Below are 14,785 nucleotides of genomic sequence, written 5' to 3' on the forward strand. Positions count from 1 at the left end.
GGACCTTTCCCGAGACTCCCCGATCTTCCCCCCCAACCCTCAGGTTCCGGGCTGACCACGCGACCCACGGGCTGCCGCGAACGCAGGCGCGGAGTTTACCGCCCGCACTGGTTTCACTTTGAGGAGAAAGAATAGGTGAACCCCGGGCACGACCACCGCAGGTCGGGTCACAGGCCGCGCGAGCCCGCCTCCGCCCTCCGCGGCCGGTCCCGCCCATACTCTTGGCCCCGCCCATCGCGCCGGCCGCGGCCCCTCCGTGAGTTCCTAAGCTCGGAGGAACTCTGGGAAAGTTACTGCTCGCCTCTTCCGCCCTGGCGGAAGCGCAGACGGGGAGGGGCCTGCTAGCAGTAGAGTGGTTGAGCGTCCCGACTGGCCGCCGCAGCAGTCCGTCAAGTGCGCCCTTCCTCTTGAGTGCTTCAATTGGCCGGGGATGCATTCCGTCAGCGTCGGCAGCGGGTTCTTCGCGGCCCTGCGGCGGCGGCGGAACTGGTGGAGGAAGTCCACGGCCTGCAGGGGCTCGCACTGCCCTTGGGAAGCCGCGACCGGGAGCCCGGGTGGCCCGGGACCTGAGGCGGCGGCGGCGGCGGCGCGAGCCCGGATGCGAATCGCCATAGTGCGTGAGGCCGCCGGCGTGGTGGGGGCGCGGACGGGCCCGGTCGCGTGGAGGCTGAGTCTCTGGGGTCTTTAGCGGGTCTGGTCTCTGCGAGGTACGGTCCGCGGGGATGGTGGAGCGCGGGCTGGGGCCAGGGCCGATGAGAGCGCTGCAGGCCGGGGCGCCGTCGGTGATGTGGACGTCGCCGGAACGTGGCCTCGGCCGTGGGCAGCCATCATTTCCTTTCCTGCTGCTCATCTGTTTTGACCTTGGGCGAGTCATTTTGTGGCATCCTTTTGCTTCTTGTATTTGCAGTTGCCCTCCCCGTAACCTGAATATTGGGAAAACTGGGGTAATGTGGGAGGGCCTGGAGCTGGTGCAGAGTCTTGAGTTCTGAGCAAGCTGTGCGGGGTGGTGGCGGACGTGAGGGTCGGTGTTGACTTCTCTACCTGGTCTTCCGAGGTGCTCGTCGTTTAACCCTCCTGGTGTTTTCTGTTCCTTCCGAGGGGAAATGGGAGCAGCTCTGCTTTTCAGGCCTGGAAATCGTTATACTTTACATCTTGTATTGCACTGTGGTTTACAAAATACTTTACGTTAGTTACCTCATCCGCAAACAAGCCTGTAAGGCCTCATGGCAGGTGGGGAAATTGAGGCCTGAAGAAGTTAGGGATTTTCCCACGGGAGGATAAAGATCTCTGGAAGGAAGGATGGTAGCCGCCATGCTCGTGCCTGGCAATCTGTTCAAATAAGGAAGATAAAATGAAAAAAGATCTCTGACGTGAAAGCAAGCTCATTTTGCTCATGAGCGGATTGAATTTGATTAACTGAGTGGTAAGAATAGCCCTTGGAGACAGAATCAGGTCCAGTATCACTTTTACCAAAGTTATTGTTCCCTTCTGTCTCATCACTGCAAACAAAAAAGGAAGGCATGAAAGTTCTTTAAGGTTCACAAAGTTTTAGGAAATGCCAGGCGTTGTTCTCACTGCAGCCGTTGGTATTGGTGCTAGTGGAAGTTGCGATATCTGGTAGCTCCACACACTTTTTGCTGCTCACCCGCCCCCGCCCAATCCTTATTACCAGTTGACTCCCTGGAGAAGGGAAAGGCTACCCACTCCATTATTCTGGCTTGGAGAATTCCATGGACTGTATGTATAGTCCATGGGGTCGCAAAGAGCAGGACAGGGCTGAGCAACTTTCACTTCACTTTCCACCTTTTCTTGGGTTAAGCCTCCAGTTTCCTTGCTTTGAAAAACAAAACACGTATTTGCAGTATGGGACAGAATATTTTAAATTCAGATGATTGGTTATTTAACTGGTGTCTCACAGGCAATTCTCCTCCTCCTGTGTCCCTTTTTTTTTTTTTTTTTAAGAGTATTTTATTTATTAATTTGGCTGCACCATGTCTTTGTTGTGGCATGCATGATCTAGTGCCCTGACCAGGGATCGAACCCAGCCTCTGCATTGGGAGTGTGGTGTCTCAGCCACCGGACCACCAGAGAAGCCCCCCTTCTGTCTTCTTTAGGAACTGATTTTGGCCTGTATCCCCCTTTCAACAACTAGAGGACAGTGTATGTGGATCTATTCACAGCGCCTGAGATTCTGTAGAGTGAAAGCTTGCTGTTCAGGGGACAGATCTTGACAATATGCTTGCGGAAGGGGATGTTCTGGGGTCTAACTGGTTTCCCCGTTTGTCTGCTGGTCCCTTTTGTGTAGGTGTGTGGAATTTGTGGTGTGCCCTGTAGTAGTTCATTTCTCCCGTGGCTTGCCTTGGCATCGTTGCTACTTGGCTATCCTCTTTCCCTTTCCTCTCTTTTTTTTTTTCGTGGTTCCATTGCATTCTGGTTGACAGATTTTGTGGCCTTTGAGTGTGTGAGCACTAGACTCTTGTTCATGGACTTAGAGTTCTAATTTCAGATTTGTTGTCATCCTCTCTCTCTGCTTATTGTCCCCCTCTGTCCTTCCTAAGCTGATTTTATTTAAAGATTGTGAATTCTGTCTTCATCAGTCTGTGGAATCGTCTGCTCTTAGAGCATCTCACCAAAGCACCTCGAATCTTACGTCTCCAGCTGTCATTTACAGATGTTTTGAGGCTGGTTTCCTATTTCAAAGTACCTCCTGGAGCTTAACCTGGCACTCGACAGATAATTTGAAAACAAAACAAGCATTTTCAAAACGGAAAGCTTTCATTCTCCCTTGACTCCTGGAAGAAGTGTTTAAAATGTAAATATGATTTCTTCTTTACTCCTCAGCGTGGTTAATGATGTTACCACTGAGATCTGGCTAGAAATGTCAGTTACCTGTGTTGTGTTTTCTCTTCTGATCTCTCCTGTCCAGTTTTGGTCTTCACTTTCCCCTTCTCCCTGTTTTTGCCACTGCTGCCCTCAGTCCTTGACCACCTCTTGCCTCTGTTAGTAAGATGACTTTCTGCCTTGTTTCCGTGACAATCTGCATGTTTACTCAGCCTCTGCCTGCCTTCAGAGGTGTAAATTTGACCAGGCATTGACCCCCCACTTAGAAAAGTGAGATAATTCTCTGACTCCCTCTAAGATAAAGTCCAAGTTCATTAGCATTATACTTGAGGACCTTTGTACTCTGTGTTTCCAAATTCCTTTTTCATCCTTGTGAGCCTCTCTTGGTGTGAGGAAACCCGACTTCACACCACTGCTGTGTGTTCCTGGATCCTGCTCATCTTGCGAGGCTGATATCTTCATAAAGCCTCTTAATCATTCCTAATTGGTCACTTTTCTTTACTCCCATAGCATTTCATAAGTGCATTTGTGTAGCACCTGTTGTGTCTTATGTATAGTAATTTGTGTGTGTTTTGAGAGCTACCTTATGGACAGGTGAAATCATTCATTTTTAAATCTGCAGTGTCTCAAATAGCATGTGACCCCAGAGATGCCAAGAGAGGAAGCCCTCGAGGTGTTTGTTATGAATCTGGGGCATCATAGATACTTACACGTGGTTGTGGGATGAATTGACAGTAGAAAAAGCCTTTCAAATCTGTAGAAATACAGTCTAGTCTGTACATCATGATCATTTTCTTGTTTTTCTTTTCTTCCTCCATTCTTGAAACACACGTAGGAAAAAAAGCTCTCTCTACCCTCACTTGCTGTATTAAGTGGTTGCTGTTCCACGAGACGAGCAGATATTTGTAGGCATCAGAGAACCTAAGTGGGGACCTGTGAGTGTGGGCCTTTGGGTTTGTAGGGAAGCAGGGACCTGGCTCTACACTGAGAGCAAGTCCTTGGAGGAGCTAGCACGTTTGCTTCTTGTACAGCTCAAATTTCCAATGAACTAAAAAATATTGAGAGCTTTTTCCGTTTTGAGTATATAGTATTTAGTGGTATCATGTTTACGCTTTCCCTGGTGGCTCAGACTGTCAAGAATCTGCCTGTAATGCAGGAGACCCAGGTTCGATCCCTGGGTCAGAAGGATCTCCTGGAAGAGGGCATGGCTACACACTCCAGTATTTTTGATTCAAGAATTCAGTGGGCAGAAGAGCCTGGTGGGCTCCAGTCCTTGGGGTCGCAGTGAGTCAGACACGACTGAACAATTAACACTTCCACTCTCCTTACACTTAGGTTTTCTAAGTACTGGAAGTTGGATCTTTGGTTATGATGTTGCACAGTGGTTTCTAAGAAAGGGACAGAGAATTTAAACCTGAGGTTTTTAGAAGCTGCTTTGAATCTTTCTGGTGGATTTGAAAAGGAGAATACTGTCTTCCTTTTTTTGTTTTTTGGCCACACGGCATATGGGATCTTAGTTCCCCGACCAGGGATCAACCCTGCGTCCCCTGTAGTGGAAGCAAGCACGGAGTCTTAACCACTGGACCACCAGGGAAATCCTGAGACTGTTACCTTCCATGGAGAGAACTCTGGACTCGAGGAGTCGGAAGGCCTAAGTTGTATCATCTACAACTGTTGTGACTTCAGGCAAGTTTTCCCTGAGCCCCAGTTTCATCATGGCGCAATCACAGGGTTGTGCAGAAGTCAGATGAGAATTTGTGAAAGAACTTCAAAAGCTATGAAGCTCATTGGCGCACTGAGATAGTGTAGGATATCAAAACCGAAGAAGACAACCTGAGCTTCTCCAGAGGGCAGTGCCGTAGTTGATACATTTGTTCATTTCATTCATTCATTCATTTCATTAATATTTTATGGAGCAGTGGGTGTTAGGTGCCTTTCTCCTCCCTCCCACCTGACTGTAAAGCTTTCATCTAGGGGCAGAAGACATGTTGATACACACCTATACAGTGGTTTGAAAGTGCAAGTCGTGTCTGACTCTTTGCGACCCCATGGACTATACAGTCCATGGTATTCTCCAGGCCAGAATACTGGAGGGGGTAGCCTTTCCCTTCTCCAGGGGATCTTCCCAACCCAGGGACTGAACCCACATCTCCCATATTGCAGATGTATTCTTTATCCCTGAGCCACAAGGCAAGCCCAAGAATTCTGGAGTGGGTAGCTTATCCCTTCTCCAGTGGATCTTCCTGACCCAGGAATGAACTGGGGTCTCCTGCATTGTAGGCAGATTCTTTACCAACTGAGCTATCAGGGAACGTGTTAAACATATTATAGTAATAACACCAGTCTGTATGTGGACAACTCGTGTTAAATACATAGTTGTTCAGGTCATCGTCGCACATGTCTCAGACACATACAGGGTGGCTTCACTGCTGCACAGCCTTGCCCGCGTTGAATGAATACTTTCTGTCTTACTGAGGTTGGGGACCACCACCATCCACGCTGCTGAGATTGGGCTTTTAGATCTCCCAGGGCCCATTTGACCTGTGAAGTACACAACTCCTGGTAACAACGGGCCTGCCGCAGCGCACCTCCTCTGTCTCGCCAGAAACAAGAGGGTGTCTACTCGACCTGCACGGAGCCTCTCTGAGAAGGGCAAGAGGCTTGTGGCAGCGAACGGGATGAGGTTGGGTTTCTCTTGATTGGTGAAACCTCCCAGTGCACCTCTTGTTAGGAGCTGTCGCTCTCATCAGGCCCCTGTGCCAGAGAGTTACCTTGATTTTCCTTTTTCACATTTTTATTTAATAATCTTTTTCTCCAGGAGTTGTAGGCACTTATTATCTTCAGCATGTCCATTTAGGTCTGTAACCTGCACATCTTGGAGGCCTGTTTGATATAAATTCTGATTAATGAAGGTTAGGAATGCAAAAAAGTGACTTGGTGTCAATTTCAGGTGACCCTGGAATGGTTAGGGTGGGCATGACCTCAATAACAAACAGATCCAAACACACAGTGACCTCAGGACTCCAGCTTGTTTCTCTGTCCTGTAGCAGTTTCAGGTGACTGTAGGGGGTGTGTGTGTGTGTGTGAGTGTTGTGGGGGTGGACTCTGGTGGTTTAGTCCCTAAGTCAAATCTGACTCTTTGCAACCCCATGGCCTGTAGTCCACTAGGCTTCTCTGTCTGTGGGATTTCCCAGGCAAGAGTACTGGAGTGGGTTGCCATTTCCTTCTCCAGGGAATCTTCCCAACCCAGGGATCGAGCTTAGGTCTTGTGCATTGTAGGCAGATTCTTTACCAACTGAGCCACCGGTAAGTACTGGTGCTCTTTAAAGCAGTAATCCAAGGACCCAGGCTGTTGGAGGGTCTTCCTTTTTGAATGTGTGGCCTCCAGGTTTCCCTGGGGTCACCTTCCTGTTCCCTGGACGGGACTAGAGCGCGGAGGAAGGGGCAGGATAGGCTTTACGGGCCGGGCTTGGGAGAGGTGCACATTCCTCCACGCATGTTCCCTGGGGCCCCAGCTCCCGGCACAACGGGGAGGCGTGGACCAGCCGAGTGCCGAGGAGGGAGGGGACGGGCCATCTTCACCGCGAAACGGGGAGCACCCTGTTCCGCTTTGGGCAACTTGTCTTATAAAATGTCTTGCAATTGGGAAGATGAGAAAATGAAGCCAGGCAGATTCCAGCAGAATTGAGGCATCTGAGCATGCACTTCTTGTTCAGTCAGCGTTGGAGTAGCTCAGATTTGCAGAGTGTCAAGCTGAGTGCTTTGAGGATGAAGTCGAGGGGGCGTGTTCCCTGCCTTCTCAGGGCTGGGGGTGTCTTGTACAGGTTTAGTGATGATCAGTATAGTAATGATCATTCCAGAGGGCTGAGGAGAATCTAGTCTTCCGCTGTGCGCTTGACCTGAGGGGGCCGTGGGGTGATGACAGTCATCAGGGTGAAGAATACGGTGATTGGCAGAGGGCTCCAGGTACTCACCACTTGGGAGTCAGACACAAGGACTGGGACCCACACCTGCAGTGCCAGTGGTCTGCCAAGCAGGGTGGGGTGGTGGTGGGGGTGACCCTAGAAATAGGGCCTCAGCAATGGAGGATCTATGAGGCGTCTCACTGTAAGAGAGCCATCACAGGAAAAGCAGCATGGGATGGGCAAAATCTTGTTTGAGAAATGGTTTTCCTGTTTTCCCAGTGGTTTTCTGTCATGACATAAGGGATATGACACTGTGGTCAGCTCTAGAGGCATAAGTGCCCACTGCCGCCTAGAGAAGATTCTGCTGGACCCTTCTGGGGCCTCGCAGAGTTTGGAAAGCCCACCAGCAAGTGTCATGTCCTTCCATCCCTCTTAACAGTGCACGTTCATCACGGTGCACTTTAGCTGCTTCCTGAAGAATCACGAGCATCTTCTAGTAAGTGCCCTTGGAGAGCCTTGCAGAGAACACCTGCTGTTTGGAGGAGGGGACCTCACGAGGTCTGGGGACCCAGGGGAGGAAGGGGTAGCATTTGAGCATCCTTATTTTGATAAAGTTAGGTTTAAGCTGCTGATTTAAAAATATATTAACAAGGCTAGAAGCTGGTTAGAATTTTACTATAGTAATTTTAAATAATTTCACAAGAACACTGATGCTGTTAAAACATAGCATCTTTTAAGAAGCTCATCATGGCATGGTCCACGTGTAATTCTGAGCTGATGGGCTGTGTCAGCCTCCCTGTGGGTATCGCTAGGTGCTTCCATCTGTCTGGTTGGGACCGCGTGATTGTGGTGTGAACTCCGAGTGTCAGCTCCTCAGGATCCTCGTTGTGAGTCGACTGTGAGTGATCGCGTGGAGGAGGCCTCCCCGCTCCAGATCTGAGCGCATCACACGGCCTCTGACTTAGACGCCTTGCTAACTCCCAAGACGGTGGCAGGGGCCCTGGCTCCCACACAGTGAAGCACAGAGACCCGAGAAGCAGGAAAAACGGTCTTGGTTTCTGATCTCTCACTGAAGTCAGAGAAGGAAGTCAGCAGTGAAAGCGCCACCTCTGCCTCCCAGGTGCACGGTCAGGGCCATGGGGACCATTCCAGATGGACAGGGCAGGCAGCACTGCTGCTGCCTAGAGGCCAGACAGCCCCGCCTGGGCACCTCTGCGCCAGTGATGGCTTCATGCAGGAATGCTCTGGGCTGTACCCGAAGGCTGGAAGCAGAATACTCATGCAGGTCTGTGCTGGCACCAAGGCCCTGGGTCATGTGAATTTGAGGGATTGACGTTGGTAATCTTACTCCTTTTTGATTTTATCTTTGAAAACTTTCTCTCCAGGCCAGTTTACCTATAGACCTTCACCTTCTTTAAATAAGACATTCTCCCGACTATTGGTAGCTTTCCTCAGCTGTCTCCAGTTCTAATTCTGGACATTGGATTTGCCAGCTCTGAAACAGTTGGGCATGTTGGAGGAGAAAGCCGAGATGAGTCACATATCTGGGATCTAAAGGGTTGGTGGGTTTATTGGCTGGAATTCTGCAGCTGCTCCTGTAGTTGAACTGAGTGAGTTTGGAGCACCTGAACTAGGGGCCAGGGTTCGTCAGTGTAGTCTTCCCAAGGTACCTGCAGGGGATTCCTTCCAGGACCCTCCATGGCACCAGAATTCCAGAGAGCTCAGGTCCCTAAGAGTCTACCCTATGGACAGGGACCTCCGAGTCCCGTAGCCTCAGATTCATCCAGCCACGGGTCATGTTAGTGTTGATCTGTGGTTGATCAGCTTAGTGACATGAAAGATTCTGAGCAGGAGAGGTAAACTTTCATGTCTTACTTTTTAAAAGAGAATAATCAGACTTTAAGCTTATTTTTTTTCAATATAGAAAACTTTAAATTTATTCTTTATTTTTTTATTATAGAATAACTGAACTTTTTTTCCCTTTCCCCTGTGAGTATGAATAAGACTTGGTTTTTAGTGTAGAGGAATATGTTCCACAACAAAATAATGAAATTTATAAAACCATTACAGTGGAAGGGATATTTTCTGATCATAATAGAGATTAAAACATATGACTTGGATTTGTAGAAGGTGTTTTCAGTAATACAGAACAGGCTGTAACTGGACTGCTGACATACTTCATGTCTTGCCATTAGGTACTGTCTTTATAATTTGAGAGTTATTTCAATGTTTTATGCAATCACATCTAAGCTTTGTTCAAGAGAATAAGCAGATGGGTAAATTTGTGTCGGGCTTTATAGTTTGACAAATCTTTTGGGGTGTGTTTTCTCATTTAATCATTATAGCGCTCCTGAGCCTTCAAGAAGCTAAGTGACTGGGGTCCTCCAGCGGCATTTTAACTCTGAATTCAGGCAGTTAAAAAGTCTCTCTAGCATACTCAGAGGGCCTTGTAGAGCTGTTTTTGTGTGGAGAAATAATTTTCTAAAAGTCTTGAAATATCCATGAAGTTTTTTAAAAACTTCTGTTAAACCTTCAAAAAATAAATTGAAATTTTGAAGCATCGTTTCTGAAGAAGCTATGGACTGAGGGGGGTGGGTTATTGATTAATAATATAAATTATACCAGATACACATATTAGTGCCTTGGTTTTAGATATTTTCAGGGTTACAGGAAATGTTGAGTGAAATTCTAACATGATATTACAGTTTACTCTAGAATATTTTTAGGACCTGTGAAAGTGTGGTACTGGCAGGAAGTGATTTCTGTTGGCCATCTGTAAAGGGTCACTTTAATTCTCTTGCATGTGTTCTTTTCCTCTCTCTCACCTTTTTTTTTTTTAATGTAACTTTTGTTTTACAGTAGTGTAGCTATTGTATTTAATGACATTGGAGGGGTTAGATCATAAATGCAATAATATGCAGAAACAGGAAGAGCATCAGCTAAATATGGAAAAGAATTACCTGGCAGAAAATGCCTCATATAAATATGTCAGTACTCCTAAGAGAGAAATCTGGGCACAGTTGCTGCTGTGTTGCTGAGGGGGAATATGAAACTTCCTCCCATGAAGATGCTGAAGAGTGGTCTCAACAGTCTTTTTCTCTTGGGGGCCTTGCTGCCATCCTCTTAAACTAGTGCCGAGCGTTGAGGTGCTCGGGGGGTCGGGGGTGCACCCGGGGGTGGGCGGAGGTGCACAAGGGTGAGCTGCTCCTTGGGGAACCTACAGTGACTGTCTCCTTAGTGCCTTCTGCTTCTGCGATTTGGGGAAGCTGGTATATTCAGGGGATAAATGTGTGAGTTTATTTTTAAAAAGCTACAGCCAGCTCTTAATTATTTATGGTTAATGTGGGAATATAAAGGGCCTGAGTGAAGTCGGCAAAAGATGACAGATCTCCATTTGGGCAATAATGGCCACTTCTCAGATGAGCATTTCATGATCAGGGCTTCTAGAAAGCATGATAGGTGAAAAAGAAGGTTATTTTAGGATTCTAGAGGAAGAGCTGCTAAGAAACTATGAGATGACTGAAAATTGATGGGAAAGTAGAGAAGATGGAAAGGGCTGGCTCAGGTGGTCCACAGTCCCTGTATTCCTAAAAACTAAGTTTAATTTGCTGACTAGCTTGTAGAATTTGTGACAACTAACAAGAGTCCCATTTCTTCTGCCCTTTGGTACAAAACAGTGAGACCATTTAAGCGGAAGCATCTTACAGCCATTGAGTGCCAACATCTCGCTCAGAGTCACTTGGCTGCATCCCAGTCCTTTGGTCAAATATGGACAAGCAGAGATCCGAACCATGGTCTCTATCCTAGACCCAGAACCAAAAGAGGAACCAGGGGTATGTCTTCCCCCAAATACCTTGCGTTTCAGAATCTATAGTGTATGTGGCCTTTGAGTATCTTAGCATTTGTAAATGTTGTTACTGTGATCTTACAGTCCTGTTGCAATAGTCTGACCATATGATAGAACCTGATATAGATATTTCTTGTATTAAGCTTTATGTGTAATCAGTAGACCAATAAATACATCCTTGTCTCTTTCCCGTATTAAAATAGATAATTGAAAATTAGTTTGTCTCATTCAGGTCAGCGAAGGGTCATCAGTCATTCCTCATTTCTCGTGTGTTCTTTGTGGGTTCTCTGTCTAGGTCGAGGATGCCTGAGATACAGCCTTGACTTCTTCCTCGCTGGCCAGCAGCGGTGCACCAATGACATGGCCAAAAGCAATTCTGTGGGCCAGGACAGCTCTAAGGACTCAGAGGATGAAATGATCTTCGCGGCAGGAAGCCCCTGTGCCCTGCCTCCGGGGGGAGACGGAGAAGCCAGGCTGCACTCGTCAGGGTCCGCTTTGCCTGCAAGGAAGCGGTCTCGGTCTTTAGAGGACGAGAGGAATCCAGCCCCAGGGACCAGTCCGTGGGATGGGGTGTCCAAGAAGACCCCATGGCGTCACTCGTCCCCATCGTGCATACAGCCCAGGGAAGCCAGGCCGGAAGCAGAGGTCGGGGTGGGGCAGCTCAGCATGCAGCCTGAAGAACCCAGCCAGGAGGTGGAGGACATTGGCCTGGACCCCGTGCCCGACTCTCACTACGGGCTCCTTGGGACCTTGCCCAGCCAGGAGCCCCCGAGCCACATCTGCAGCCTGCCCAGCGAGGTCCTGAGGCACATCTTTGCTTTCCTGCCCATGGAAGACCTCTACTGGAGCCTGAGCTTGGTGTGCCACCTCTGGAGGGAGGTCATCCGTGACCCGCTGGTATGGAACGTGCTCTTCGTTCTCTGATGTTTGCTCTAAGTCTTCACGGACTCGCCTCGCTTAACGCGTCCTCCTGACGGTGGCGTTTCTTCAGAAATGTTAGTGTCCGTTGTCCTCTAGAATCAAATCCCAACCCCTGGAGGCACCTGAGACCGTCCGTGTGTGTCCCACCTTATTATTTATTCCAGGCTCACCGCTGACTTTTCTCCAGTCCACCCTGGTATTCTGTCCACAGCACATGGTGTGCTGCTCCCAGCTGTGGACTGTGTGGTACTTCCCTTGTGTTGATCTAATCTGTACCCCACAGCCGAGCAGCCCAAAGAGTCCCTCATATCTCTGTTGACATCTCACCTCTTCCAGGCTGCACTCCAAGTAACTCCTCTTTTCTCTTCCATCCCTCGGAAGTCACCCTCTCTCTGTCTCTTCCTTACACTATTATAGCGATTTATACCTCTGTTCAAGCCTGTGATGTTCTGCTATGATCTTAGAGAGCCTTCCTCCTCCATTTAACATTAGAGCATTGCTGGAGGGCTCATTGTCCTGTTTGTGCATTCTCCACTCTGTGTTCCACTGTGTCTCACAATAGTTTACATATATTAATAGGAGGTGATTGCTAAATGAGTGTTTCATGTTGTCACAGGAATACCCTCTGAGAATGACACAGGGGCAACCCATGCTCTCAGAAAGGATTTTCTGGTACCGTTAGCCCACAGCCTGTGCTTCCCTTTGTTGTGTCATTAGACCTCCCAGGTTCAGGTCTCCAGGAAGGCTGAGGGCTAGGAGAATGTTCTGCTTAGCTAGTGTGTCCTTTAGACCAGCCGTTGGGAATAAGCCAGAGGTAGAGAGTTTAACCCATTCTTCAAATGTGTGTACTTAGTCACTCAGTTGCGTCCAGCTCTTTTTGACCCCATGGACTATACCCACCAGGATCCTCTGTCCATGGGATTCTCCAGGCAAGGATACTGGAGTGGGTTGCCATGCTCTCTTCCAAGGGATCTTCCCAACCCAGGGATCAAACCCAGGTCTCCCGCATTGCAGGCAGATTCTTTACCGAGTGAGAAGTTGAAAACCTTGGAGATGGAGGGCAAGATGGATATGTTAAGAGTTAGTACATTTCTCTTCCAAGCCCAAAGGATTTTGGAGGAAATTTCTCATCGCTCTTGCTCCATATTTTGCTTGGGGGTCTTGTCTCCTACTTTCAGACAAATATCTGTTTTTAGTTGTGAACTTTTTTGGGGGTTAGTATTTCTGGGCACTTGATTAAGGTCTCTGGTGGGAAATGGGGATAAGTGAGGGTTCCTGCCATTCTGCTTGAGAAGATTTTGGGAAGATATCCCAGCTTATTCTTATGTCTTGAAATGTTAGAACAATGCTCTTTTTATCATCACCAGCAGTGACATGATGGTGTTACTTTCAGGGACCTTGTCACAGCTCTCATTTTCTTTTTATTTCTTGTGGTATCTTTGTCTACCTTTGGTATAAAGCTATGCTGGCCTCAGAATAAGTCTGGAGTGCTTCCTCCTCTTCAGTTATTTTGAAGAATTTGAGGGGGATTGATACTACTTCTTTAAATGTTCAGTAGAATTTTTCAGTGAAGCAATCTGGTCCTGGATGCTTCCTTTTTGGGAGACTTGATTACTGATCCAGTCTCCTTACTCATTGGGCTTCCCTGGTGGCTCAGATGGTAAAAAGCTGGTCTGCAATGCAGGAGACCCAGGTTCAATCCCTGGGTCGGGAAGATTCCCCTGGACCAGGAAATGGCAATGCAGTCCAGTATTCTTGCCTGGAAAATCCCATGGATGGAGGAGCCTGGAGGGCTCATTATTGATCTGTTAAGGGTTTCTGTTTCTCCATAATTCGGTCTTGGTAGGTTGTGTGTTCCTAGGGATTTATTCATTTCTTCTAGAGTATCTGGTTGGCTGACCTGCAATTATTTGAAGTACTCTTATAGCCCTTCTTATTTCTGTGACATCAGTTGTAACATTCCTCCTTCATTTCTGATTTTGGTTATTTAAATCTTCCCTTTTTTCCATAATGTATCTTATGGTTGTCAATTTTGTTGATCTTTTTAAAAAAACTCTTATTAGTTTTATTGATTCCCCCCCGCTATTTTTCTAATCTTTATTTCATTTATTTCTCCTCTATAGTCTCTTGTATTTCCTTCCTTCTGCTAGTTTTGGATTTAGTTTGTTTAGGTGTAAATTTAGGTTGTTGATTTGTGATCTTTCTTTTTTAATGTAATTTTTATAGCTATAAACTTAACTCAGCATTGCTGGCATTTCATCCCATACATTTTGGTACCTGTGTTTTTATTTGTCTTAGAGTGTTTTCTAATTTCTTTGTGATTTCCTTTTTGACCCATTGGTTGCTTTAAAAATGTGTTGTTTAATTTTCTCATATTTGTGGGTTTTCCAGTTTTCTTTCTGCTACTAATTTCTAGTTTTAGGCTGTACTGACTGAAAAACATGCCTTCTATAATTTCAGTCTTTTAAAATGGATTAAGACTTATTTCCTGGCCTCATACATGACCTATCCTGGAAAATGTTCTATGTGTACTTGAGAAGATTGTGTCTGTTGCTGGGTGGACTGTTCTTTATGTGTCAGTTAGGTTCAATTGGACTAGTGGTGTTTGTGCTATCCATTCTTGAAAGTGGAGCATCAAAGTCTCCTGTTGTCTGTTTCTCTCTTTAGCTCTGTCCATATGTGCTTCCTAGATTTAGGACTTTGATATTTGGTACATATGTATTTATAATTACTATATCTCTTTGGTGAATTGACCCTTTTATCCTCATATAATCTTCTTTGTTCTAAAATTTTTGACTGAAAGTCTGTTTAATATTAGTACAGCTGCAGCTCTCATGTTGTTTAGTCCTAGATGAAACTGAGTCATTAGTCTCTCCACAGGCACTAGACTCTGTTTCAGACAGGAAAGCTGAAGCTCTAGCTCTCCCCAGATTCTGTAACAAGTTGGTGTTGGAACCAAGAAACTGAGACTCACCTTCTCCTCGTTTTCAACTAGAATTTGTGTAATGTTTCTGCCCTTTTGTCCAGCTTTTGAGCTGTGAGCTATAGTTGTTTTCTAAGCAATGTCTGTAGCCTGGTCTGCTCTCTAACAGCCATTGCCTGCATGTCGTTTTGGATTTCTTAAACTATCTAGTTCATTCCTTGGAAAAAGCTGTATCACCGATACCTGATGAATGAAGAGCAAGCCGTCAGCAAGGTGGATGGCATCCTGTCGAGCTACGGCATAGAGAAGGAGTCGGACCTGTGCGTGCTGAACCTCATCCGGTAAGTC

At 47.0% G+C, this 14,785-nt stretch overlaps 1 protein-coding gene across 2 annotated transcripts in view; it reads left to right on the forward strand.

Annotated features, from left to right (window-relative positions):
- The first annotated feature begins 431 nt into the window (after positions 1-431).
- The window catches only part of FBH1 (F-box DNA helicase 1), a 37,033-nt gene continuing 22,679 nt past the window's right edge, over positions 432-14,785 (forward strand). Inside the window, exons 1-4 of one of the 2 annotated variants that reach the window (XM_070471921.1) lie at positions 432-613; positions 10,424-10,579; positions 10,889-11,490; positions 14,648-14,778. In XM_070471921.1, coding sequence (XP_070328022.1) covers position 613; positions 10,424-10,579; positions 10,889-11,490; positions 14,648-14,778 — 890 coding nt within the window. In that variant the 5' untranslated portion in view covers positions 432-612. The other variant, XM_070471922.1, reaches the window with a different exon arrangement.

The sequence above is a fragment of the Odocoileus virginianus genome, chromosome 9, assembly GCF_023699985.2.
Source record: "Odocoileus virginianus isolate 20LAN1187 ecotype Illinois chromosome 9, Ovbor_1.2, whole genome shotgun sequence".
Taxonomy (NCBI): Eukaryota; Metazoa; Chordata; class Mammalia; order Artiodactyla; family Cervidae; genus Odocoileus; species Odocoileus virginianus.